The sequence below is a fragment of the Urocitellus parryii genome, chromosome 11, assembly GCF_045843805.1.
Source record: "Urocitellus parryii isolate mUroPar1 chromosome 11, mUroPar1.hap1, whole genome shotgun sequence".
Classification (NCBI taxonomy): Eukaryota; Metazoa; Chordata; class Mammalia; order Rodentia; family Sciuridae; genus Urocitellus; species Urocitellus parryii.
In genome coordinates this window covers 56,118,486-56,146,288 of record NC_135541.1, presented here as the reverse complement: position 1 = coordinate 56,146,288, position 27,803 = coordinate 56,118,486, and the positions used below count along the sequence as shown (strand labels likewise).

Here is a 27,803-nt window from a genome sequence, read left to right as displayed (position 1 = left end):
GGAAGGGATCAAAATGTCAAGAGAATTATGATGGGAAACTTTGGGGGACAGGGAAGAAATGGCCAAGATCTCTGGTCTGTTCAGGGTTGGCTGGTAGAAACTTGAAGGAAGAAGGGAATCAGGGCTACAAAGAATTTATAAGAACAAGTTGGCCTGATTTCAAAGACATACCCTTCCACTGGCAATCAAAAATAGAAGGCTGGTGAAGTATAAACTCAAGAGATTAAAACTAAAAGAGTGAAAGTTAACAATGTAATGATATAAGCAGCTCTGAGCAGGTGGCTAAAAGGCAGCACCCAAGGAAGGTTTCCGGGACAAGTCTCTGGCATGCACCAAGGAAAAGGAGTGAGAATTGAAGCCATCCCCAGCACTCTCTGAGTTATAGACCCTGAGATACCTGTAGAGAGACCCTACTCAAATTCTCCAGTCAGCCCACAGGCAAACAGTCAGATGATGTCACTGCAGTCACCAGTCTCACCCAAAGACATCTGTCCTCCTGGCAAGTGGGTGGAGAGAAGTGATGCCACCTGCCTTTTCCAGAAGTCACACACTCCAGAGAACTACATACAACCTCATGAACTTGCACTGTGCTTCCTGGAATTTCTTCAAAATATCTTTTTGTCTCTAGTAAATTGTATGGATTATATAACAAACAACAACAACAACAAAATTATTATCTTTTCATTGAAACAAAAAATATTGTCAGACTTTGGACATAAATTGGAAATTTGGAAGAATGTGTGAAAAATGGAAGAATAGTTACCCTAACATTAATTCAAACAAAAAAAAAAGTGCTATTCACTTTCAGGATTCAAATATAAGTCCTTTGGACTCCTCACCTACTTGCAATTTCCTCCTGCTTTGCAAATTGCTAACAAGAGTTAAAAATTTCTCTGAACAACACAATTTACAATTTTGGAGTTCTAAATCATAAACTACATAAGGTGAAAACAGGTCATGGAGACATCATGCAAAAGAAAAAACTAACATTAAAATGAATCCTTTAGAATGCCCAGACTAAAAGACAAATACAACAATTCAGTATATGAGAAAGATGATATTTAGTATTATTGTGAAAGCATGGCTTACTAATTTAGGGAAAACTGGTTAACAATTCAAAAGAAAAATACAGATAAATCTTTACCTCAGATGAAACTAATCCAGATAAAGTTTAGGTACAAATCATTGAAACCATGAATTTTTAAGAAAACAAAAGCCAATATTGATAACATACTTTTCAGATAATTTTGGCCTTTGTGCTATGCTTCTCTATCAAAAGATTAAGAAATTTAAATACATAAAAACATAAAGTTCTATGTAGGAAAAAAATTAATGAAAAGGAAAATGATGGACCATGAAAGTTTAACACAATAAACAGGATTAATAAAAATTAGTAAGATGAAGACAGAAGAAATAACTCACAGAAATATAGATTGAAAATAAATAATTTTAAATTATGAAATAAGCAAACATGTTCAATTCCATTTATTGTTTTATTTTTTATTTTTATTTTTACTTTTTTGAGGTGCTGAGGATTGAACACAATCTTGTGGGCCTTGTGCATGCAAGGCAAGCCCTCTACCAACTGTGCTGTATCCCCAGCCCTCCATTGATATAAAAATATAAAAAATATATATCAAATATATTTAATAATCTTACTCCTGTGAAAACTCCTGTATATAGGTACTGGCTGGAAAAGAAAAATGGTATGAACTTTCTAGAAAGCAATTTTTGCATAAAGACTCTAAAAATGTTCTTTTTATTCAGCGATCTCACTTCCTATCTTTTTGTTCAACAATCTCACTTCTAGAAATTTATCCTAAAGAAACTGTTGAACATACAAACAAAATATAGTGTTGCTTATGGCAACATTTTTTGCGGGTGGGGAGATTGAACCCAGTGGTGCTTAACCACTGAGCCACATATCCAGCCTTTTCATATTTTATTTAGAGACAGGGTCTGAGTTGCTTTAGAACTTGCTAAATTGCTGAGGCAGGCTTTGAACTTGAGATCCTCCTGACTCATTGGGATTACTGGCTTGCACCACTGGCTCCCTGCTTAAAAATGGCAACATTTTAAGATAATGAAAAACTAGACACAAAATAAATTATCCAATGCTCAATATATTCAGCAATAAAAATTATGTGCATCTCAGCTTTTGGAAGGGCAATCCTAGTCACACTGATTGAAAACAACACCAATAATGTTTTACCTTGTTTCTGTAAAATATACAACCCATAATTAACTTATCTGAAAGGGTATATGAATAATGATTGGCTCTGGATGAAAAGTATTAAAAACCATCCATCTTTATTCTCTGACTTTAGCACAATGACAATCTGCTATTACAAATGTCCCACTAAGCAGACTTGAAGCTAGTGAAGTTGAGACTCTCCATGTGTCAGACCATTGCTTCCACCTCATCTTTGGATGACCTAGTTTGCATATTACAACAGAGATCTAGTAATCAAAACTCTTTTCCTTAATGTGTCTCAAGTGCTCTGCCCAACATTAGGAAGGAGGTTGGGGGAAAGACATAATTACTATTTGAGGTCACAGTACTTAATTCTTCAAAAACACTGAAGAACTATATATTTAAATTACATATACATATGTATATATACAAATAATATATACATTTGCTTGCTAGTACTCTTTGTCAGCTTATGAAAAATATCCAACATGCAATCTTTACATTTAAAAAGCCAAAATCAAAACTATATTCTGTGAGTTTTAGCGTTTGAGATCAAGTTAACATACACATAATACTGGGAGTTAAATACCTGAGAATTACAAGACAAATGTCTGATTGGGACCCTTAGTCCTTCAAATATAATAAGAAATGCTCTAAGAAGGCTTTCCATTCTATTGTGCTTCTGACCAAAATAGTCTAATCCTAACAGTCAATGAATCTGGCTTTCTTGTAGCCTTCATTACTATGAATGTGCAAAGTCTTAGATTAGAAGCAACACTGGACCTTTGAGTCTGACCTGCCTTCAAAGGAAATTTCATTTCCAAGCACATGAAATGATCTTTAGTGATGGCCATACCATATTTGTAGTCTTTCACATGAAAAAGTTCATTATGAGTGAACATCAGTTTTTTTTTTAATATTCTTTTGCAGACCAGTCTTTATACACATTTAAAGATACCTATTCTGTATTAATTGTTCCTTTCCTATTTCCTGACCATCTCCAGTTAACTATCCTTATTGCCTTCAATATTATGGCAATTTTAAGATTTTTTTTTTTATTACTTTGGTAGCTTTTCTTAAAGGCAGCATTCTTTCCAGATTGGCTAACAAGCCAAACACAATACTAAAATAAACACAATACTCTGAACATCTGAAATGTGCAAAGGATGTGGGACTTGCCTCCTAAGACAGCCTCATACTGCAGTCAACTAAAACCACTGGGGAATTAATCTTTAGAGAAGCTGCAGTGTTCTTAGGTCTTTCCCGTATGTTTCTTTATATAGACAGTTTGTTAATGTGAAACATTTTTAGCTTCTCAAAGAATATATACCTGTGTATCAACCTCCCAACTTAATAAAATACAAATACAATGAAGGTATTTATCCACCACCCCCAAATAAATTTCATTTTACTTTAGTTCCTTAAAATTTTTTGAACCTCAAGTATTATTTACCTTCTACTTCACTATTCTTTTTATACCATTCTGTTAGTTGGTTGCCTCCTTCCTGAAGCAGCCACTCTTCTCCAGGCTTCCCACTGCTTCTCCACCAGGCTCCTTCCTTGATTCTAAGTATTACTATGTCCCAACGGCAGTACCTCTGACATGTTTTCTCCCTAATGCCTACCCTTTTCGGTTTTTGTTGTTGTTGTTTTGTTTTGGTACCGGGGATTTAACCCAAGGGTGCTTTACCACTGAACCACATCCCCAGCCCTTTTTATTTTTTGAGATGAGGTCTCACCAATTTTCTTAGGGCTTTGCTAAATTGCTGAGGCTGGCCTTGAACTTGGGAGTCTCCTGCCTCAGCCTCCCAAGCTGCTGGGATTACAGGCAGGTGCCTCCCAGCTCATTTTTATGCTCTATGATCTCCTTCTAAAGGATCTAACCCAAAGGATCTCTTTGCTCTAGTACTGTTCATCCTTTCAAATACTTGTCTTCATATCCAACTGCCACCATCACTGAATGATTAGCACAACTAAAAGGGACTTCATCTTCCTCCAAACAACCAACCAGGTGTTTTTTTTTTTAACTTTATTTCTGTTAAGAGTACCAATCCTATTGATATTTTGATTCTCTCTGCTTCTCTACTACAGTCCCCAAGTCCTTTTCTGGTATCCCTATCATCCAGCTCCTGACATCTCTTGAGCAAATTCTAGTTAATAAAATGTTTCTCCAACAAATCCTAGGCCCACTAACTCACTCTATCCCCCCAGCCCCACCCCCCAAATCACTACTTTGCTGGGTATCCCAACTAAGTTGTCTGCTTCTAACTAGTCTTCTCTAGATTCTGATTCTTCTCATATGCTGTCACAAGCTCTTCCTCAAGTCACAAATAATGGCCTTTTTCTGACCAAAAAGAACTCTGCATTCATAGGCCTCTGCAACTACAACAATTTCATCTTCCATAATTTCTAAACCTCAATTCTACATTCTAATGAGTTTGCTCTAATTCATCCCTCCCTAGCTTCATTTACATAACTCCCTCTTCCTGGATCTTTTAGCAAAGCCCACTAATACCCTTAACATACATACATCTACATACATACATACATACACACACACACACACACACACACACACACACACAGTCAAAAAAAGTAGAAAACACTGAATTCAGAACCAGATTGTGCTTGGAATTTCAGTTCTCTTTCTTAGCCTGAGGATCTTGGGGCTGCTGTGAGCACTGAATGAAAACATGCAAAGAGTCATTTAGCAAAAGGCAGCCTGACCCAAGGTAGACTACTTATCAGGTTTTAAAAAATTGATTTAGAGTGTGAAAAGACCTAAAACAGGAAGGTAATATTATGAGATTTCTTCACAAAAGAACAATGCACACTCAAAGATCTGGAATTGGAAATTTTTGTATCTCTTGATTGACCTTTAACATAATCACCTGTATCACACGTCTGCTCAAGCCTGTCCTCTCTGCCAGTTTCTGGAGGGTCTGTGCATCTGGGTTGTTGTCCTGAGCAAATTGTGCTTGCATGACCTGTTTTATAAAAGATGTACGTAGCAAATAGTTAAAAATTTAGATCAATCTAAATTTTGATGACAGAAAAGATAAGATATGCACAAGAAAATGTGATACTTATACTCTACGACTTGAAAATCAATATGGGAAGTATGTATAAGTGAAAAGGCATATTTTGTGAATTGCTATGCAAAAGTTATGCTGAGCTCTTTAAAAAATAACCCACTTCAACAGAAAATTTGGTCTCTCAATTATGCTGTTAGAAATAAACTCACCTTTTCTTACTTCCATTTTTAGAACCCATAAATGAAATGCATAAATAGTATGTAATTCTCACTATTTTATTCATTCTGTTAAACTTCCCAGCATTCAAAAACATAATAAAATATAAAAATCATATCACATTTATCTGCCACCTCTACTGAACTAAACAAGTACAATATCTATAATATAAACAAGTATAATATCTATAATTATAGTAATATAATTTTCATTCATCTGCAGATAGTGAACAGCTCAAAAGATGAATTCCGCTTGGTTGTAATGATGCCATCATTTGGGGATCATTCACTTTATGCAAAAGACTATTTGAGATCTTTTAAAAAAAAAAGACATCATCAGTCCATTGAATAAGAATTTATCAGGGGCTGGGGATGTGGCTCAAGCGGTAGCGCGCTCGCTTGGCATGAATGCGGCCAGGGTTCGATCCTCAGCACCACATACAAACAAAGATGTTGTGTCCTCCGAAAACTAAAAAATAAATATTAAAATTCTCTCCTCCCTCTCCCTCTCCCTCCCTCCCTCTCCCCCCCCCTCTCTAAAAAAAAAAAAGAATTTATCAGGATCTAAACATCTCTATATTGAAACAATTCACAGGTGATTCTGATGGGAGTCTTTGGATTGGAATCCCTGTGTCAAGTGCTATGAGATATGAAGAAAACTTTCCCTGGTCTTCATTTTCCTGAAAGATACAGGCATGCCAATAATGACCTAAAATAAGAAGTAAAGGGAGAAAAGGAGAGGCGAGTAGGGAATATCAGAATATAAGCACAAGCCAAGGACTCTGGATTATTCCAGAAGAGGGAATCATTATGGGAATAAAGTAAGATATTTGAATTTAATTATTAAAAGTCAATCAGCTGAGGAGAGGATTATAAAACATAAAAGATGTCTTGCAAACAGTCAGGGAAGCATCCAACATGTAGTGCACGTCTACAGTGTGGGGCATGAGTGCCCAAAATACCTAAGCACATAGAGCACAGCTCGCCTCAATGCTCTTTCCAACTGGCAAACACAATCAGCTGTGTTCTCCACTATTGTCCTTGTGTAATACTATCATCTGCATCTGCACTTGTCACAGGGTAGCTAAATAATTCATCTGCAAGTTCACTGTCCATAGCAGAAAGTGAGCTCTTTGAGGACAAGGGCAGTGACTTACTCTTCATAACCTCATGGGCTACAGCCAAGTTAACTCCTTTCCTGTCACACAGTGTGCACTGGGAGTTCATGACAGAATGAGACTTACAGTGAGTAAAATCTGGTTAAAGTCTGCAGAAAAAGGCTAATGTCCAGGAAACCTCCTGAGGTTACAAGCTATATTTTCAATTAAGATTTGAGGGGCTGGGGTTGCGGCTCAGTTGTGAAGTGCTTGCCTGGTACATCTGAGGCACTGGATTCGATTCTCAGCACCACATAAAATAAATAAATAAAGGTATTAAGTCCATCTACAACTAAAAAAATATTAAAAAAAAAAAAGATTTGATTAGTGGCTCTTCTAGACTTACGTATTCCTGGCTTCCCATCCAGCTATGCTTAACCTATACACTGTCAATAAAACATAACTTTTTAGTTTAAAAATATAGGCAAAATGGCCTAAATGTTTATAATCTCACTCAGTTCATTTTATTATTCCTTTCCTACTCCAAATGTGTTACTTTAATATATTCCTGTATGAATGAGGATTTGTGTTTAAAGTTTGACATGTACCATCCCAAAAACAAACAGAATGACCAAATTAATCATGTCTTTGTGTTTTAATTTTTCAAAAAGAAAAATCTGAGCAAGTATTTGGGTGTTTGCTAAGAAGCTCGTTACTGATAATCTCTAAAAAATAAACAGCATGCTTTCATAAATGCATATCCAGTTTTCAAGTTTAATAATGAGACCAAATTATATCTAATAAAGCAATTTTTCATCAAAGAATAAAACAAATCAACAGTGATCATTTAGAATTGGAATATTCTTAAGAAATACTTATTGATCTTCCTTTTGATAATATTAGTATTTAGTCTCATGAAAAAAAATAAAAGGGCTTTTTAATTTCTACTTTAGTTTCACCATTCTCCAGATGCTTCTGAAGCCCACTCCACTCCTTTTTTCAAGTTCTTCTAACATGGTCTAGGGGTGAGTCTCTATAGACACATTATTTTAAGGCCAAGAGATTTATGGCAATGTCAGGAGTCGACACAGTAACAGTTGACCAATTTGATATGAAAATTAAAGTAAGAGCTAAACTTGGCATGTTTAATAGTAATAATCTTTGAGCCAATATTTGTAACTATAATAGGAAAATCATAACATTAGTAGGAATTTCTTAAATATCATTTTTATAAAGAGACAATATCTGATATGTATTTGCAGATATATTTTTTGAGTCAAACTATTTTTCTCTCCATGAGTTTCTAAAGAATTTCAGGAAATTATTTATTCATCCTATTTTAACTCTTCTCTGTGCACTGTAGACACTGTATGGACAGTCTTGACTTACTGTGCACATATAATATCTTACTGTTTTGCTCAGTTCAAGCAAAAATACTTGAATATATTCAGGTTTCTTAAAGAAAGGTAAAACAATTGACAATTAGAGATTCTGACAAAGTAAATATATATATATAGTTTTTATCCACAGCTATCCTGTATTCCTAAATTATAAAGAACCTCTAGAGGATTGTATCTCATTTGATTCAGCCATCCCTGGCATAAGATAAATACTATTAAATACTGAATAAATGAGAACATCCTTTGAAAGCATATCAATATGCTTTCATTTTTTAAAACCTATGATTCTAATATACATGTTAATCGCTTTTAATTCAGATCACATTTTTCTATAACATAAGGCTTAAATATTTTATGCACATTTGCAACAACTTAAAACTGTAAGACTACCCATAAGATCCAGAATCCCACTCTGTTTTAGCTGTTGATGTTGCCATTAGATGGAGTTTTGCTAAGGCATATTTTCTCTCATGGTCTACTGGGAAGCCAAACCAAACAAAAAGACCAGGTTAGGGAACCAGGATTCAGATGTCTTTTCTACCATTCTCCTGGAGGTCTGTCTTCAGGGGAGTTCCTGAATCTTTTGGAGAGGCTACCTACATCAAGGAATAACTATAGGAGTTAAAGGAGATAATACAGATAAGATGCCTGGCACAGGACTTGTCCTACCAAGGCTTTCACAGATATTCCCTTATGTCTATACACAGGGGTTTCAAATTCACACAATTATAAAGAAATTTTTACTTCAAATTAAAATTATTAACCTTTGTAATTTTTCAAATTATAGACAATTCATCATGGGAACTGTCCACTTTTAAAACAGTACATTTGTATTAGAGATTCTGCTTTAACCCAGACACTTTTTAGCAACTGGGTCTCTAAGGACTTGTGTGATCTCCATTTTAATTCATGGAAACTGCGAGGCAAGCAAGGTTTGAACAGAGATATTTCTTCTAATTGCCTTATCTTTCATTTATTACTTACTGATCAAGTACTTTATGCCTAAGAAATACAAAACAATGATGTATTTGGAACTTTTTTCTGAATGGTCCTAGATTTTAATGCTCAAGTCATTCCCACTGCCAAGTTCCCTCAGAATGTTTGTAATCATTCTCAAAATAAAAACTTCTCTCTTAAAACACTTTTATATGGCATCCATCTTCAATACCAGCAAGTCTTAGAATGCTACATATGATTTTTCAAAATATTACTTTCACTCATTAACAAATGCATAAATGTCTTTTGAAGTCTGAACTAAAATGGATGCTATATCTAAGGTACCCAGTTGTACATGGTAGGTGCCCAATAAATATTACATTACCTTAACATAAAACACACAACCTAAGCGACATAAATCTTTTAGAAAAAGTTATTTTCTTATCTGAAAAAGTGCCAGAAATAATCATCATATGTATAGACTTAAATATCAACTTTTATCTTCTTGACAATTTGGATCAACCAAATTTACAACAATTATATTTAGGACAACTAAACTGAAAATAATCCCATCCTTTTCAGGGGCATAGCCAACCTTTAACATAAAATTATGTAATTACTTCCTCTACACCTTTTAAAAACAAGAAATGGACTACTTGATTGGAGTCAACCAGCAGCATGTTACTATTTACTTCAAGGAATACTCAATTCTTTCCTACTCAAAAAAATATAACAATCTTGTCCATTAAGAGGCTCATTGTAGTTTTTAAAAAAGACTAACACATTAGAGTCCCATAGACCTACATGCTGTCTCTTTCTGTTAAGAGTCTCAGAATACTTTGTCTCCTGTTGTGATTACATGTCATAACATATATGGCTAGATTAGACTGATGTTATCATGAAATCAGAACAGATCAACATTTTGTTTCTACTGTGCTGCTGATACCAAAAGACTCCAAGGAAACAGCACTTGTATGACTAGACTATACACACAGTGTGTTGGAATACTGATAAACATTTCATGGCAATAAGTATATATTCATACATTCATTAAGTTCTCAAAAAAAAAGCATAGGATAACCTCTCAGAAAACATGAATGTTTTTAGGCATCATGAATTTTGCTTTTTGTTTTGTTTTGGAATTTTGTTCTTGGTGGGGAAGGGCTCCAAAAATCTTAAATTCATTGTCACGTCTACCTGGAGTTGATCTGCTGTAAAGCTTGTCCGAGCTCTTTTTGCTGGTTTTGGATGATTGACATCTTGTTCTGTGAGGAGGGCACCTTCCACACTAATCCCATTACCTGCATTTTAAAAATGTACCATACATATTGGTAACTCAAATCAGTCCACCAATCATGCAGTAATAGCTTTCTTGTATCTCTTGGCTTATTGTGAAACTGTACATATCTTCTAGATTGTAAAATCTCTTTAAGTTTTAAAACACACTGTAAACATATTGTGGAAACAATATTCCATTTATAGACTTATGTTTTCAGTCAAAAGTGCAAAAATTTAGAAGTCACATTTAAGGCCCATTCTTTGGAAGGCAAATAAAACAAAACAATTGTTTTCAAAAAGAAAACCTGAACCTTAACTAAAATCTGCTGCCTGAAAATATGGCACAAAGCTTATACATACACCATGGTTTCTCCTATAAATAAACAGATGGAGACCATCACTAACAGAAGAGTGCTTAATGAATTTTACCACAATTATACTTTGCACAAAATAATGCATTAAGATGACTTTGGGAAAAATCATTTTTATCCCTGTATTCACTGTCCCCAAAGACTCAAAAGTATTTTAAGTACATATTTACCATTTTCCACTTCTCTTTTTAAATTATCCAGCATGCAGTCATAATGCACCCTGCATAGGACTTTCTCTTCCACCAATGCAAACTCCTCTCCCGTGGAAAGTTGCCTTTTGCAAGAAAAGCAGGCAAAGCACGCCAAGTGATAAACATTTCCCTTGGCTCTCCGGACCCAGTCAGTAGAATGGATGTGCCTCCCACATCGAGAGCAGCGAGCTCCATACCTTCTACAGTAAAGAGAAGGGCAGAACAGTAAAAGATTTTAATGCTTTCATGAGATATTTATCAGACTAATGTTAAACACATTATATACTCCACTGGCATTTAAACATTTTGAAAAAAATTAAAATATTTTCTAAAAGTCAGTATAGTAAGAAATCAAGATTTAAGATCACAATTCAGATCTATTTTTAAAAATAAAACCTCATGGCTGCTGTAAATGAAGACTGAATTTTCTTTTAAAATAAACAAAACATGAATTTTAATATTCTTCTTACTGGGTCAAATATCAAAGCATTTATAAATTTATTTAGAGACTCAAGATACAAATACACAAGGTGGGGGGAGGGGAAATGGACAGAAAAAGTAAAAGTACAAAAGTATACAAACTCAAGATATAAATATTGACTTCTTAAAAACAAGTTCAGGGCTGGGGTGTAGCTCAGTAGTATAGCATGTGCTTAGCATGCACAAGGTCCTGGGTTTCATCTCTAGCATCAAAAAGCAAAACAAATTTTAAACTGGGAAGTTGAGATTAGAAAATGCCATAAAAATACCATAAAGAAGATATTAGAACATTTAAAATAGAACTTATCAAATGATACACAGAATAGAAATTCTTCATCCTAGTGGGTGAAGAAGAAAACTTGGAATTGTATCCTTCCCCGGAAAAGCTAAGGCATTGCTATCCACAGAAGGGAAGAAATATTATCTAGAACTTTGGAGACATATTTAAATATTAGATGCAAATCAGTCTTAACAGAATGCCAGAGATAGGTGTAAATATTTCTTTTTTTCTTCCAGGCTGAGTGACTGGATGCTGTCATGACTCCTGTCACCAAAACAGCCCCCGCAACCCAGATCACACTAGAGCAGGGCATGTACATGCGCCGTCTCCTGGATGTGTCTTTGGAGAAACTACCAGATGTTATTTATTTTTTTTTAAAATAAATATATTAAAACTGAATCCTAAAAATAAATTTTGGAATATAATAAAATATGAAGTATTTAAAAGTCCTGAAGAACAAGATTTTCAACCTTAAAACCAAGTATTTCAAAGGGCTTTAATTTACCATAAAAAAAAAATAAGATCAGCATATCATAAGTGAAAGAGAAAGGTAAACTTTACTACTGTAGAAGAAATGGAGAGTAAACCTAATAAGAAATATACATTTTGAGTGATCATAATATTCTGTGATTTTCATAGAATAAATGATTCTGGGTATTACGAAGTGCTTCAAATCACCCAGCAATTTTATTCAAATCAATCACTAAACACTCTGTCTAAAATCACTTTTTTTTGTGGGGAGGGTACCAGAGATTAAAACTCAGGGGCACTCAACCACTGAGCCACATCCCCAGCCCTATTTTGTATTTTATTTAGAGACAGGGTCTCACTATGTTGCTTAGCGCCTTGGTTTTGCTCAGGCTGGCTTTGAACTTGAGATCCTCCTGCCTTAGCTCTGGAGCCACTGGGATTACAGGTGAAATCACCTTTTGAAATGAAGTATAACGTATACAGTATAACATACACTCCATAAACAATATAACATCCATAAATGGAGTATGACAACATAATAAGTGTTGCAAACTTTGCTACATAGTATTAATTTACCAATTTCACAATGAAAATTCCTCTTCATTTGCAAATGCAAATAAAAAGAAATATAGTAATTTCAAAATTCATGCTTACAAACCATTTCAATTTCCAACAGCTTGTCCATAAAGAATTGAATTATATCCTAGGAAAAAACTTTACATTTAAACAATTATAAGGAGATCAGAGAGTGAAAATGTTACATTTAATATCCTGTGAAAATATAATCTCACAAACTAAAGATCCAAAAACAGACAAAGAAATTGAATTTCTAGGCAGAATAATTCAATGGAGTGTACTTACAATCCTGACCAATGTACTTCTGGCCAATGTACTTGATCACAGTATCCAAACTCTTGTCATCTTATAGGTGTATAACTGGGATCCTTCTATGGTAAATTGTTCAAAGCTTTTTTTCAGTTTTTTCCCCCGAAATGATTTTATGTCATCTTATCATTTCCCCCAAAGAAAGAACTTTGTCACAATAAGTCATTTTGTATTTTATACTTTATACCCATGCACAGCAAAGCTTCTGTTCGTAATACATAAAACTTTCATTCTCCAGAGTGAAAATCTTTTTTGAATTAACTTTTGTATTCTAAATTCCTAAAAGCCATATAAACATACTTATTGTGTTTTAATATAATTTACACCCCAATATTTTGAAATCCATCATATGAAAAAAAATGGGGCTTCAATAAATAAAACTGTACAAGAAAAAGTCCAACAGGTGAAATCATTATAAAATCATTATAAAATTGTTTTCATAAAATTTCTTGAATTGTATACTAAGAAAAATATTCACCATGTACCTGAAATAATCGAGTTTGCAGAAAATGTCTTTGTCTTTAATATAACAGCTGGTGTGTCTTCCTAAGGAGGTTCTGCAGACACTGCAGGAGAGACACCGGACATGCCAGCACAAGTCATTCACCTGGGAAGGAAAGCAGGGCAGATGAGAAGCAGTCTGACACTACAATGAAGAACCCATTCACTGTTTTGTATGTGAGGCAACACTGGCCCTATCATATTTTAACATATGCTCTGGATGTTTCCATCCAAACAGTGTCATTTATATAAATATGCATCTGGATAGAGTCTATTTTAGACTCCAACTAGAAAATCACACTACTATATGCCTCATTTGTGTTTATGTTTTTTTTAAATTCCTCTAAAGAATTCAGGTTTATTCTTTCTTTTTCTTTTCTTCTCATCCCACCTCTTTGAGCACCAGAAACATTTTGGTTAAAGTCTTACATAGAGATTTTTTTGTTTTTCTTTTCCTAGATTCTTCCTATAATGAAACCTGGTATTTAAGGAAGTCAAGACTAACAACCTATTTTTTTGTCCAAACAATTATAAACTGTATACCTGTTAAAGAGAGCAAAAAAGAAAGTGGAAAATTGCTTTATAAGATACTCACACTAACAAAGAAACTAGGCAATCCATTTCCCTTACAAACCAGAAATTGCTAAGGAAGCTCTAAAGGGTAATAAAGCAGTAGCCCTGGCAATAGAGCCAAGGAGTAAAACAATGGTAAGACTACTTAATGATTTGGCAACAGGGGAACAAACAGCATTATTTTCCATTTACACTTCAAGTAGTAAGATATAACATGGTATTTAACAAACAAACAAACAAAAAACACAGCACTTTTATACTTTCTAAATAGCAACAAGAAATATCACCAATTCAGGAAAACAAATCATAATTACTCTCACTTTACACTGTTGCCACGATACCATAAGCACAATTTTAGCCTTTAAGAATGAAGATGTGTGCTAGTTGAATTGGGCTGCTCATAAAGTTTGCTCTGTTAAACAGACACAACAAGTAGATTTATGCTTAATTAAATTTCATGTAAAAGAAGAGCAATGATGCAAAAACACCAGTTGCACACTACAAATGGATCTAATGACTAAAACAGGAAAGTAAATTACCATGAGGTTTGGCTTTTGCTATACTATTTCATAATAAAGACTTTTCTATCCAGTGATCTTGTCAGATTGTAACTTCTGTTCAACATATTTTTCCGTGATACAAAATACAAAACTTTTAAACTTAATGTAAAAAGATTTATTGGCTTCTAATTAGAGGGATATACCTCTTTCCAAAGCATTAATGAGATGCTCATTTTCTATGAGATTTTAAGTTTTATACTTTAGTCTTTTTCTTTAAAAGAATTATATATGCACGATAGAAAACACTGAAAATAAGAAGCCAATAATAGGGGGAAATCAGAGAAAACTGAAATTTAAAATATTAACCACGATGAATACTGTCCTGGAGGTAAAGATATATTTCCCTTTTTCTTTGCCCCCTAAAATGTGGCCAATTACTATAAAGTTTAAAGGAAGATGATTTTTTTTAGTATTCTACTGTTCAGGGACTTCTGTATTTCTGTCACATCCAAGTTTTATTTTGTTTTGTTTTGTACTTTAAAGCAAGATTTTAGGGTCGAGCCATGGTCTACAAAAGCTAAACCTAATACCTGATTTGGCATCTTTCCTCAAAATTGACTTCAAAAAACAAACAACAACAAAAAAATGAAGTCCCTTAATCTTCCTTTTTTGGGGGCAGGGAGTAAAGTGAAGCAAAGAAAGAAGATTCTGGAAACTATAAACATTTACTGATGACTAGTATTGATAAAATCAGCATAAATGCTTAAACATAGGAGTAGGACCAAGCCAGAAAACCACCCAAATCACAAAACACTAAAGTAATAAATGGGGCAAAGATATATATAACTCCTTTTATACTTTTCTGTTGTAATTCCGTTTTACTTGCCTCACAAGAGAGTGTTTTTCTATTAGATACACCCTTAAATACTATTCCTATACTAGGTCTATTTTTTAACCAATGCCAAGTTTGAATTCAAATTTATCTGGAAGAATAATCAAAGTGTGGGGAGGTATGGAGTTAAGAACTTGGAGTTTTAAGACAGTCATACAGTATCAGACTTAATTTGGTGCCAGTACACTCATATATAAGTATTCTACAAGAATAAGATTCATGTGGAAGATTTTATTGGGCAGACTCCTGTCTCATTACAAAAAAAAAAAAAGCTTTGCATAACTCAGATGGCAGGTATTGTCTATAATACAAAGATATGTAAATATATATTTATGCAAGGTAAACACTAGAAACTATTTCAGAGGATGTGATTAGTGTTACTTCATCCTAATTTTCTCTGTTATGAAGTGTTAAAGTCTTCATAAACACATTTCAGAGAAATTCTTTTAAAAATTCAGCTAATTATTGGGAGGGCTCATTGAAAATAAGCAGTTGGTTTTGGTTCAAAAGATGATTTTAAAATATCAAAAGGCTCAGATTTAGCAACATTGAAATTGGAATTTTAAGAATGCAGATTTAAAGAGAAAGCCATGTTAATTTGCCAACTATAATGATCAACCACCAAGTAGGACAGACTTAGTTATTTTTAAACCTTTCCTTCAAAACTTTAAAACCTTTAAAACTTTTTTTGGTACTGTATCTGGGTTGTATAGGGTAATATTCCCATTTTACAGATGAAGCAGTTTTGTGCAATGACAGAAATTTACAGAGTTCCACTAACTCACTTTTTGAACTCATACTCTCCATAATTAATCCTTTTGAACCCCTTACATTGTGGGAAGGGAATAGAAAGTGAACTGGTTTGCAACTAATTCAGTTTAAGAGAAACTATTATTTTACATAGTGGTTTTAAAAAGCTATTGAAGTTGAAAACCTAATGTATTAGGATTAAGACACTTGGGACCATGATCCAGCCTGCAATGACATGGATAACTGGGCCTGCCAGAATTTCTACTCCAAAATTCCCCCACAATATTTCAAGAGAAAAGTAAAACAAATTAAGACAGTCAACTCTGAAACCACTTGAAACACTTCATCGGAGGCTCTTGTGTGTGCGTGTGTGTGCATGTCTAACTTCACATCATTTTCTATCTTTTTCCTTAAGCACTGGAGAGGACATAACAACAGCATTGGGTGGGCTTAAGAGCAGGAAGGTACTGAAAAAAAATTTTTTTTATTTAAATGCTCCTATAAACTTTCTTAATTTGGAAGAGTTTCAAGTAACTGTAAATAAATAAGACTATATTAAAAAGTATCCAGAAAAAAATCATTTAAGGTACTTCACAATGGCTTACGCCAAAGGAGACACTGCAAAGGGAAATCAGTTACCACATACTGACCTGGAACTCTTCTAAGCAGACAGGAGCGTGGGCGTTACTTGGGTGGAGGGATCAGTTAAAACAAAGATGTTTAAGAAAGCAATGGTTTGGGGCTTGGTAAAGAAATGAGAAGGCAAGCCTTTCAAACTGAGCAAGGGTTTCCCCAACTTCACGTCTGTCTACGAATCCGTTTGATTATGGTACATTCACCCAGGGAACTGGCATTTCTACACCAGGATATGTCTCGCATAAACTATTTTGCAGCAACATGGAAAGAGCCTATTTTTTTTTTTTTTAATCACACTTGACTCACTGTATGAGTCGCCCTAAACTGGGCTAATTTTCTGAGGTCTACCATCACTACTGAGAACTGGGATGGAAAGGGCGGTCAGGGAGCTGTTCTCTTTCCCTTGAGCTTCCACGCTAACCCCGCGGCTCCATCCTACCTTGAGAAGGTATTTGTCCACAATCTCCAGGCCGCAGCTGTTGCATACACACTTGCCAGGAGGGCAGCCGGAGCCCGAGGCCATGGACTGGGGCGAGGACGAAGGGGACAGCGGGGCCGAGGAGGAGCAAGAGTCCTCGTCCCCAGCTCCCTCGGGGCTCACCTGCAGGAAACGCGCAGGCAGTTCTAGACCCCTCCTACCCTTTCGCAACCCACCTACCCACGGGGGAATCCCCAACGCCTCCCCTCCCTTCCCCCCAGTCGACCCCCACCCCGTCTATGAGGTCTCATTTCTACTTCTCTCTCCCAGGTCCCAGCTCTGGCCACCTACCCTCTGGGGCTGCTGACCCCTGACCTCGACGACCCCGGGAGCTATGCAACCTTGCCGGCCACTTGGGCCAGCTAACTTCCCACCCATTCCGGCCCTCCACCCGCTTCCAGTGGGGCCAGCTGGCCCAGGAAAGAGCTCTCGGACAGTTGTCCCTTGTCCTTCGCCCGCCTCCCCACTCACCAGTCCGTCTTCTCCGGGACTTTTCCTAGTCCTTCCAGCCGCCAGGGCTGCAGTCCGCCCGCACTCGTCCGACATGAGCCCCCGGCACTGAGGGGTGGGATGGAAAGAACCGAGGGAGAAACAAGATCAGAAGTTCAGAACGTGCACGCGGCCGAGAGACTCGGCACCGGGCGCGAGCTAATGAAGGCCCCAGCGCGCGGGCTGCGCGTGCAGCCTTCCCTGCGCCTGAGCCCTAGCGCAGCGGGCGCGAGGGCGCGCAGCCTCTCTTGCCCTCCGCTGGCTGCCGCCACCCGAACGCCAAGGGCTCGCCCCGGCGAGCTGCAGAGCTCCCGGGGAGCCGGGTCCCCTGTGCTCACCCGAGCACGTTAGTTCCCTGACCCCCCCGCCAGGGATAACAAGTTAATAACAATCATCCCCGCACAAAGCGTTTTCTTTCTAGACGTCAATCACCGCGAAGCGGGGAACACCGGGCTAAAGGGGGTGCAGGGCGGGGGGAGGTGAAGTGGGAGAGAAGAAAAGACGATTGAGGAGGGGGTGGGGGAAGAAACTTGATTTCTTTAATAACCTCAATTAAAAGAGCAAGACACATATATATTTTTTAAAGGGGGCTTTTTGAATAGGATAGCCCGAAAGGTGAAGAGGTTTAATAGGATACTTGAAAGCTAATTACAGCGGGATTTAAGAAGCCTGGTGTTTGTTCCGATGACAATTTGAATGAAAATGCTTCAGATTAAACCGAGCCAGCAGCTCTTTCGTAAACTTATAGCAATTAGAGCCATGAGTGATTTACACTCGTTTCTTTAAGGTGTAAATTGCCACTTATTGCTCAGTAAGTCAACATTTGAGCTACTAAGGGATTATTTTTAACCAGCGCAAAAAGCGGGTCGAATAATGGAAAATATCCAGCTGAATTTAATTTGTGCCATTAGAAAAACTCACCCAACCTCGGTCAGAATGTTTTAAAGCAACAACGCGCGTTACTAAAGTGTTTCCAAGCCGTTGCTGGAGTTTTGTTCTTAAAAGAAAACGCAGGCTCTGGGGCTTTTTCTGCCGCAGTATGAAAACTCTAGCCTGGGAGTTAGTGGATCTCCAGAACCCGAGTGGCCCACGCTTCCGTATTTCTCATTTGTCCTCCCCTCCGCTTTCTTCCGTGCTTTGAAAGCGTCAGACGAGATTCTGCCCGAATGTGGGGGTCTTGCGGACCCTATCAGGGACCCCCGGGTGCGTTCCCTACGAGGGACCGCAGCTGCACCAAGATGTACACAAAGAGTTCAAGCAGGAAAGCCCCAGTTTTGCCGGGTGTTACCAGCCAGCGTCCAAAGACATCAGTGCCTGCTGCGGGTCCTCCTGAGGCCCTCAAACAGGCTGCAGACGATTTTCAAACTGAAATCGCGATGCACCCGCAGTTCTTGCCACCAGAGTGAAGTGAGAGCTTGTCAGTCCCCCACCCCCATCTACCCAGACAAACAGTCAGACTCGTTTTATGCGGTGGGATTTGCTTCCACTGGTGTTTTAATTAAAACGATGCTTCTGGCCCTTCCTGGGATCCCCGAGGCCTTCCTGGAGCCACGTCTCCCAGTATCTTGTTGTGGGGCAGAGGTAGCGCTGGTCGCCCTGCGGCCAGGGGCCCTTAAGGACGAGCAAGTGTCAGCCCGCAGCCGAACTCGTGGAGTCTACGGTCCCTCCCGACAGCCTCCCGGTACTCCCGACCCGCTCTCCCGGATCTCCATAGCAAATAGAACAAAAGCACGACTCACATGGACCCGAGAGCGCCTTAGGCTGGAGGCTTCGTCTCCCAAATTACAGTCTCCATGCCTCAGGTTAAGTGAGCTTGTGCGGAGGGGGGCAATGATTACGGACTAGCGCTACTACGTAATAATAAAAAAAAAAAATTGCCAGGTCTGAAGATGAGGCCGGTTACAGGTCGTTTCTGAACCTCATTCAGAAGCCAAAACAACTCGCGTTCCAAGGAAACTGCAATTCAACTGGCCGGGCCAGTCATCGGCTCGCTCACCTTCTCTGGGGGAACTGCCAGGTCCGGCACGTCCTTTTCTTCTAGTTTACACACAAACATCTGATCGCTCTTCCAATACATGGCACTGCTAGGGCCGCTTATCACATACCAACTCCGGAGGATCAGAGGCTGCCGGTGGCTACAGATCTTTCCCCCTCCCCCGCCCCAAAGAACTAATAAAAGCTAACACCGAGGAGGATAGGAATGTCACAAGTGAGTCTTCGTCCAGAGAAGCCGCAGTGGCCGCAACCGCTCTCTGACAGATCGTACTAGAGATTCCTTTTCTGACTCCACTGAAGTCTGCCCCTCCAGGAAAGGGGGGGGGGTGTTTGCTTTCCAGAGGGTGGAACTTTACATAGAGGGAGGGGTGGGGGGGGAGTTTTCCTGGAGGAATAGCCTCACCTACTTTAGGAAAACCCGCCTTCTCTACATGTTAAGATCTTTATCAGGACAAGCCAACTTACTCCAGGTTTAGTATTAAAGGGGGGAGGGGGGAACCCCCCACGGGGGATGGTCTGTTAACGTGATTTTTAAAAAATCTGCTCTCTGCGTTTGCCTTGGCTTTTAAATTCTCGCTCCCCAAGCAAAATCTAAACAAAGATTCAGGTTACATCCCGTTCTGCAGCAAGCAGAAAGGAAAGTGGAGGTCTCTGACTTGAACGTTTTAGCCATTCTCTCCCAAAGCGCATCTCCTCTGCATCTGAGGAACGCGACCGCTCGCTGGCAGCCCCGCGGCTGACTTACCTAGCGGTTCGCGCTCCATTTGAGAAAAGTTTTCTGATTAAGATAAAGAAGGAACATCTCAGCAGCACAAAAGCTTATGGTTTGCGACTAAATTTGAAATCAAGGCTACAAGAAAGACAGAAGTATGTTGCTAATGAGTATTGCTCTTTCATCTCATCCTAGACAGAATCTAAATCCTAGAAGCGGCCAGCTAGCTGCTGCATCGAATTCTGGCAGCGTGGGGGTACTCAGATGCAGTAATTTAGTAGGATTGGACGGTGTGTTTTTTTTAAACAGCTTATTTATAAATTTTACTTCGTTACTTTTAGTACATGAAGACGTATTTGGTAAGAGATTATGTTAAAATAATCATATTTCCAAACTCACCCTTTTTAAGAAACAAGAGAAAACGTTTGAAGCATAAGCAATATAAGAATATCTGGGAGGGACTAGGGATGTGGCTCAGTGGTAGAGCACTTGCAGTGAGACGGTGGGTTCAATACCCAGCACCACAAAAAAGATTAAATTAAAAATTAAAAAGAGCATTCTGTATAGGCTAGGTAGTTTTAAAAATATCTGTGAGTCTCCGTTTCTTAAAGGCCTTAACAAAATTATGTAATATTCCTTCAATTAGATATATATTATAAAAACATATATGCACTCACATATAATTTGCTTGCCTTATTTGTGTAGAAGAGGAAGATGGGAATGATCTTGTCCCGACAGGTCAGTAGCAGGCTAGCAGGCGAGTGAATGGGGATAGACAGATTTTCCTGTGATGAAGTGAGCCAGTGTTAAGAGTTTGGGGCCAAGAAATGTCTGCAAATTTGGTTTTTCCTCAATTATATTTTTTTTTCTCCCATAAACACGAGGGTCTTTAAAACATTTCCCTACAGCCATTGGTTTCCTTTTTTTCAGCAACTGTGCACAAGTTCATATCAGCCATCCCTCTACCAAGTCTTTTACCGGAGGAGTGGAGGGAGAAGAAAGCTCTGATTCACCTGGGACCCTGTAGAGAATTGAAGGATTGGGATGGACCGACTTCCAGAAAAGCTAACTTGTGCGTGAGGATCAGAAAGACTTGTGTTTTTCATCAAGTGAGAAATCAGTACTGGGGCAAGCGGGAATCCACATAATGCATTTTCCATGAGATAGCTCATTCCACGAGATGGCTGGTCCGAATGGAAAGTGCAGGAGTTGGCGCCATCAGGCCGTGTATAGCACAGAACTGCATTTAAAGTGAAATTAAAAATGAGGTCCAGTTTGGAGATTTAATTACCGTATATTTGTGTAACCGTTTGCAAAGTACTATGGAGTGCTATTTGTCTACGATCGAGAATCATTTGCGCGGGTCATTTGGAGATGCCAAGAGCGCTAAAGCTGTTTGGGGGAAGTGGGGCGGGGGCGCTGGCGTTTATGCGGTCTTTTCACCCACCCTCGCCTAATCAGGCGGCTCTCAATCAGGTTTTCAAAATACTAATCTTGATCTAAGAGCTCCTATCTCTGCATAAGTGGAGGAAATGATTCATTTTTAGAGCCTTCTGGGCTTGGGAAAGGAGGATGGTCGTCACACATAAGCAGAAGACCTAAAAGCCAGGACTGGCGTCTGCTTTACTTCTGGCACTCTGCGGGACACGGACTTCTCCTGCGGTGTTAATTTCGTGCACCCAGCTTGCTCGGTAGGCTACCGGGTGGTGAGTCATTTTCTGTATGGCGGGCGGTGCAAGCCTTTGGGTGAGGGTTGAATGTGGACGTGGGCGGAGGGGAAAGGGCAGGTATTCTAAATGAAAGCTAGGGCTGATCGCCCCGCCGGTCTTGGGCCCAACGACCTCATGACCCCCTGTGATCGGCCAGTCTAAGAGGGTTCCATAGAAGCCCAGCTCCTTGGAGTTGGCCTCACACTTCTTACCTACATTCCTCCTTGGCTCCGGCAAAGAAACAGTTCACCTGCTGCTTTGCAGAGAATCTTTTCCCACTTTTAGGTACTTGGGCTAAAAATCAGAAGGTATAAGTATGGGTGTATGATATGTCTATCTTCATAATGAGAATTTTTAGCCAAAACTTCAATTCAGATCAATTTTGAACCAACGAGGACAGAACAAAAAACATCCCGTGTGTCTGCGGGTGGGAAAAGAATGAACATGGGATCTTGGTTCTTACCTACTAAATTGAAAAGTCTAGATGGTCACCTCTCCTCAAATACCAGTGGTTGACGGCCCACTCAGGGGGACTACCAACACCCCTGGACCACCTGGATCTTTCCAAGAAGGGGTGGGATAGAAGAGATAGCCAGAGGGACTTCCGAATATGTACTGTCCCTGTCCCAGACTGTGTGCCTTCCTAAAACCCGAGGGTAAGGAAAAGGGTCTGGATCCCTTAGAGTCAGTTCTTGATTGGAGGTCCGGGACTGGAAAGTGGGAACACCAACCCGCCTCGACCCCCACAGCTTCCACTCACCGCGAAGAGCCGCCTAATTGGGCTGTGAGCAGCTGCGAAATTTGTAATCGTCTAATAAGCCTTCCACCTCGGTAATTCTTATCAAAAGGCATAAAACTGATATTTTCACACCCGGCTCGCACCACAGGCGCCATTTATAAACATCCTTCATCAGTGGGATGAAATTAAGCCTGCATTGACAGAGGTCTCTGGAACTCGATATTTAAAAGCAATATATCCGAATTAGCAAATTATTACTTTAAGTAGAAAAAGTCCCCACCAACTTAACGGTTGAATCTTTTGCTTCTGAGTTCCTCGCAGTGAGTAACCACACGTTTGAGAGAACTTAACCTGGAGGTTCCACGGAATTCAGGCAATCTCGGCTCCCTGAATCACTGCCAGCTCTGGCTCCCAGCTCTCACTCACCCCACTACGAGGACTCGCCTGGTTCAGACCGGTGTAAACCTGGGCAAGGCACTGCTGGGGCCTGGGAGAAAATCTGGTCAAACTAGTCGCAGCCAAGACTCTGGGGCCTACAGTTGCTGAACCTGCAGCTTTGCAGCATAGTGCTTCCGAGCCGCGCCACCTTAAGGGTCCACCTCCCAGGTACCCAGCCAAGCGCACAGCTAGCAAGACGACTGTTGAATGCCATAGCGGTACGGAAGTGTTCCGCGCCGGTAAGAAGGAGCAGCCTGCAGCTGATTCTGGCGGTGACTCCTTCCAGCACTGAAGGTGAAACCTCAGCCAAGATCGTTCTTAACTGCGGATGTCTCACTTGGTTCAGAGTTTTCAGAAAGTGTCTGGATTTTTGCCCACCCCAAGTATTGTATTAGTCTGGAAAGATACTGAAGGAGATAGCTTCTAGAGGTACAAACTTGTGCTGCTCAGAATCTGAATTACCCCTCAGAGCTCATGGAGTTGGAAACCCACTCACCTTGGGACTTACCGGTCCCAGTTTCCTTTTTAGACCTCATCAATCTGCAGTTTTCCAAGGGAAAGGACGTTTATTCATCCAGAAGGAGGTCGCCGAATGGTGGAGAATGCCTTCGTCTGCGACCTACTGTTTTCGCTTCGCATGGCTTGCCCAACGCGGAGGCTTGGTAGACTTTCCGGCTAGGCGAGCGGGTTGGGCAAGCATCGGACCTTCGGCAAGGCACAGCACATAGACCCGGTCCCCTGCAGGGGCGCCTCTATCTCGAAGTCAGGTCAAGCGAACCAGCTGGGAACAGTTGCCTTAGGCGATTCGGAATATCCAACAACCGAAAGTCAGGTTTTGAGCCCTGGAGCATGTACACGTGTATTAGGTGTTTCTTTTCAGCCCATGAGTGCGCGCCGTCTTGAGCGCAGTAAACTGTCCTAGTCGGCTGCGGAAGAGGTCAGAAGAAGCGATTCCCACTTGGTGGAAGAAATAAACTTCGGAGCCTTGGAAAGCCCGAAATTAGGGGAAGGGGCAGTCTGAGATACTCCCAGGCTGAACAGTACAGTGAGAAAGAAAAACGCAAAAGTACATTCATTACGTCTTTTACTCATTGTGACATTTCCAAGCCGACAATCTCGCCTTAAGCACGCCTGTGGTTTTGAGCTGCCGGTTTTGTATGCATTTTGCCTTTTTCAATGAGCAACAAAGCAGGAGCAGTGGAAATTTGATTCCAACATTTTTATAGAATTTTGCCCTCGAATAACTGCAAAAGCCCAAGTAGAAGGTGGAGAGAAAAAAATATCCAATTTGGTCTCCTTGCCCCCCCCCCCTTTCCCTACACGTCCTAGGCACACCGTGTAGATCTAGTCTGGGACTTGCTAATCTAGGAAGATAGAAACCCCATCCCTGAAGGTTTAGGCTTCTGGCTTGATGGACCCCCATCCCCAGTTCCTCGAGATACCTGAGTGGCTAATTAAAACGCAGCCAGAGTGCAAGGAAAGCCAAACTTAACCTGAGTGCCTAAAACACGGGTGCCAGACAGTATTTCCTGGGTTGGACCGATGTGCAGGAGACCTTATGGGCTTCCCATTACCAGGCTTTGATAAGATTTTAATAGGGCAACTCGCACCCTGATTGTTAACTAGTGTGAGTGAGCCCCAGCAAGCTCTAGCTGTCCCGCCCACAACATTGGTGTTTCTGGTTCTCCCTGGCAACCCTTCCAGGTCTGGCTGCTGCTTATCCTATATATCCTGTAAACTGATGCTTTTACCAAAGAAAGTGGGTGGCTGGGGGAGGGGGAGTATGGAATAATCTTAATCTATATTTTTAAATGGAAAAAATTTTATGTGGATTTTTGCTTTAGGAGACAGTTCTTTTGCAGTAGCAGTGTTTTCTTCTTTTTCTTCCTTTCCTCCCTCTCCCTTCCTTCTCCCTTCCTTGCTAGCCTTCTTTTCTTCCTTTAAGGGAGTTCAGGGATTAAGAGCTAGGGAACATGTTATTTGTTACATTAAGAACTCAAGATTTGAAGTTAGAAAAAACTTGTGATATGATTCTGAGGAGTTTAACTTAACACCTCAGTTTTTTTTCATCTAAAATGGAGTTAGGGCACCACTTATAGGTTGTCCTATAAATCAAAATGATGTTGAAACAGCTGTTCACTAACAAAGTAGGTTTTGAATCAACACAGTCCTCTTCCTCCCTTTTCACATCCTGCTGCTCTGGATGTAGAGGCTCTTTAAGGCCTCATTTCCCAGTCAGAGTAGGCCAATAGTCTTCAGTTTGCCAGGATTCAGGTTGATCATTTCTAGGGTTCACCAGATCTGGTTTCTGAGGTCCCCTCTACCCCAAGTTCCAGCAGAATGTTCAGAAAGAAGCCTTCTCTACTTTGGTATCTCAGATACAGGATGGATAATGAACAGCTTTCCTTCTCCTTTATCACTGATTTACTTTGGGGTTAATCTTGTGCATTAAAATGCTTGGTAGCTGGACTTCTGTAAGTGTGTGCAACTTCATGAATATTGAGAAAATGGCAGCAATCATAGCTGTACCTTGTTGCCTAACACCTGATTAGTGCCACTACACAATCCCACTTTAACTTGCCAAAGACCTATTCTACCAGACCAGGTCAGAATTTGAATCCAAACGCAAACTTTTAACCACTTTGCTGTTTCAACCCCATGGCTGTGTTTAGTGAGTTCAGACACTTTCTATTAATGGGATTCATGACAAGGTTCTTTATGGAGTCCAGGTGACTTGGGTTTGTGGCTCCACTGCAGGTGGTCTGGCAGTCAGCCTCTTGCTACCACTGTGGACTTTTGGCTACTAGCAATCACAAGGCATCTACTTTCCCACTTCTTCTATGGCTGGGCCAAAGTTTAGTAGTATAGAATGATTTTGAGTGTCAAATAAAACAGCCAAGGTGGAAAAGAGTGGAACATTCAAATCAGCAGTAAAATCTTTCTCTCCCCTTTTCTTTGTAGATGACAGAGTCTGATGTCTAACTATCGACTGGTGGACTAATGCCCAGATTCAACAAAGGACGCCTCCATCTCTAAGCCAGCAGAGGTCCAAAGGCCTTGGCTCACTTCTGGAACTTCCCTTTCAGCCTTGACCAATACTTTGTAACTCTGTAACTGGAGTGCCTGGCTAAGGCTATGCACAGGCCAAGGCATCTCACCCTTTGCCACAGCTTGGGAGAAGTCTTCAGAAATAGTTTTCCTAACACAAACAGAAGAAAGTCCACTCCCAACAGTCCTATCCACAGCTCTAGGCCAGAAAGACCACGGAGGCAGGAGCCACATACTGCTCCCATTGTTTAAAATTCAATTTAAAGCCTGGCATTATACAATAAACCTCTGCTTTTTGAATGAGAGAGAGAAAATGTGTGCCGACAGGCACAGAGGTTTTCATTTCTTTTTCTACCTTCTTCTAGTGCTTCCTACTTTTCATTGGTACCTTCTTGCCCAGGACCTGAATCTTTTAATGCCTTGAAGAGCTTATGAAAGAAAGGAGTGGAAATTCTGACAAAATAGCAGGAAATTCTAGGCTCCACTTTTTTCATCTAGGACAAGGGACTTATAACATCCAGTGGATCCTCTAGTATCATGCTTCATTTGGGTCCCTTCTGGGAGTCCTTCAGACCTCAGTGTTTACAATTAAATTTGACATCTACTCTGGATGCCTAAGAGACCATTCAAGAGTGAGTCTTTTATAAAGGAGGTTATAGAGGATTCTTGTAGGAAAGTGTTGGATCCAGAAGGGTAACCCTCTTTGGAGACATCTGCACTCATGGAAATGATGTGCATATTGTCAGATGTTGACATATGTTTTGGCTTACTCTAGGGTAAAAAGGGTACCCAGGGTGAACAGTCAGGATGGCAGCAAAGGTCTTCAGAGACAGGTGCTACAGCATAGGGTCCACAGGAAATATGCCTTCATTTACAGTCCACAAAAAGAAGGAAAACCAGAAAGGGGCTCTTAGTTCTTAATTCTTGATACTGATAGCCCCTCCCATCACACATCTGCATATGCTCACACATACACACACACATACACACACACACACACACACACACACACACACACACACACACATACAGTCATATTCTCACATTCTCCTGGGTGCTTCTGCAGCTCAGCTAGATCTCTGCTGAGACTCAGCCCATATCAAGCTGGAACAGGTCTTTGCCCAGGGCTCACTACTGAGATTCAATGCCTAGGATTCTGAAGTCCTGGAAAAAGACTGGAAGAGTCCTTGCAACACTGAATAGTTGCACTAAACTTGGCTGTGTTGAGTTTACTCAGCTCTAAGGAGGAAAAGTAAGAGGGCTTTATCCTGTATACTTGTTTTTCTCTTCAGCATAGTAAGATTTGCAAATTCAGCCTTGATTGCTGCAGTCTTAGAAGCTTGGTAAAAAATTGATTTTTTAGGAGTGGTTAATCCCAATCACTTAGGTGGAGTAGATGCCCCCTTTTCAGGAGGGATTCCAACTGGCATTTTTTTCAAGAATGCTTCATGTTGTACTACCTTTGGGGAATAACATCTTAACCCACCTCAGTGTTTTATAGTTTGCATTC

At 39.7% G+C, this 27,803-nt stretch overlaps 1 protein-coding gene across 3 annotated transcripts in view; it reads right to left on the bottom strand.

The window, feature by feature from the left end:
• Lhx8 (LIM homeobox 8) overlaps window positions 1-25,277 on the bottom strand; it is a 30,399-nt gene extending 5,122 nt beyond the window's left edge. Inside the window, exons 1-7 of one of the 3 annotated variants that reach the window (XM_026409978.2) lie at window positions 25,266-25,277; window positions 17,635-17,721; window positions 17,125-17,286; window positions 13,319-13,440; window positions 10,697-10,917; window positions 10,075-10,178; window positions 5,086-5,181 (exon numbers count right to left, since the gene is read on the bottom strand). In XM_026409978.2, the coding sequence (XP_026265763.1) occupies window positions 5,086-5,181; window positions 10,075-10,178; window positions 10,697-10,917; window positions 13,319-13,440; window positions 17,125-17,286; window positions 17,635-17,709 (780 nt within the window). In that variant the 5' untranslated portion in view covers window positions 17,710-17,721; window positions 25,266-25,277. Of the gene's footprint in view, window positions 1-5,085; window positions 5,182-10,074; window positions 10,179-10,696; window positions 10,918-13,318; window positions 13,441-17,124; window positions 17,287-17,634; window positions 17,722-19,648; window positions 19,908-25,265 lie in introns of those variants that run through there. The other 2 variants (XM_026409970.2, XM_077791354.1) reach the window with 2 other exon arrangements.
• Between the last annotated feature and the right edge of the window lie 2,526 nt (window positions 25,278-27,803).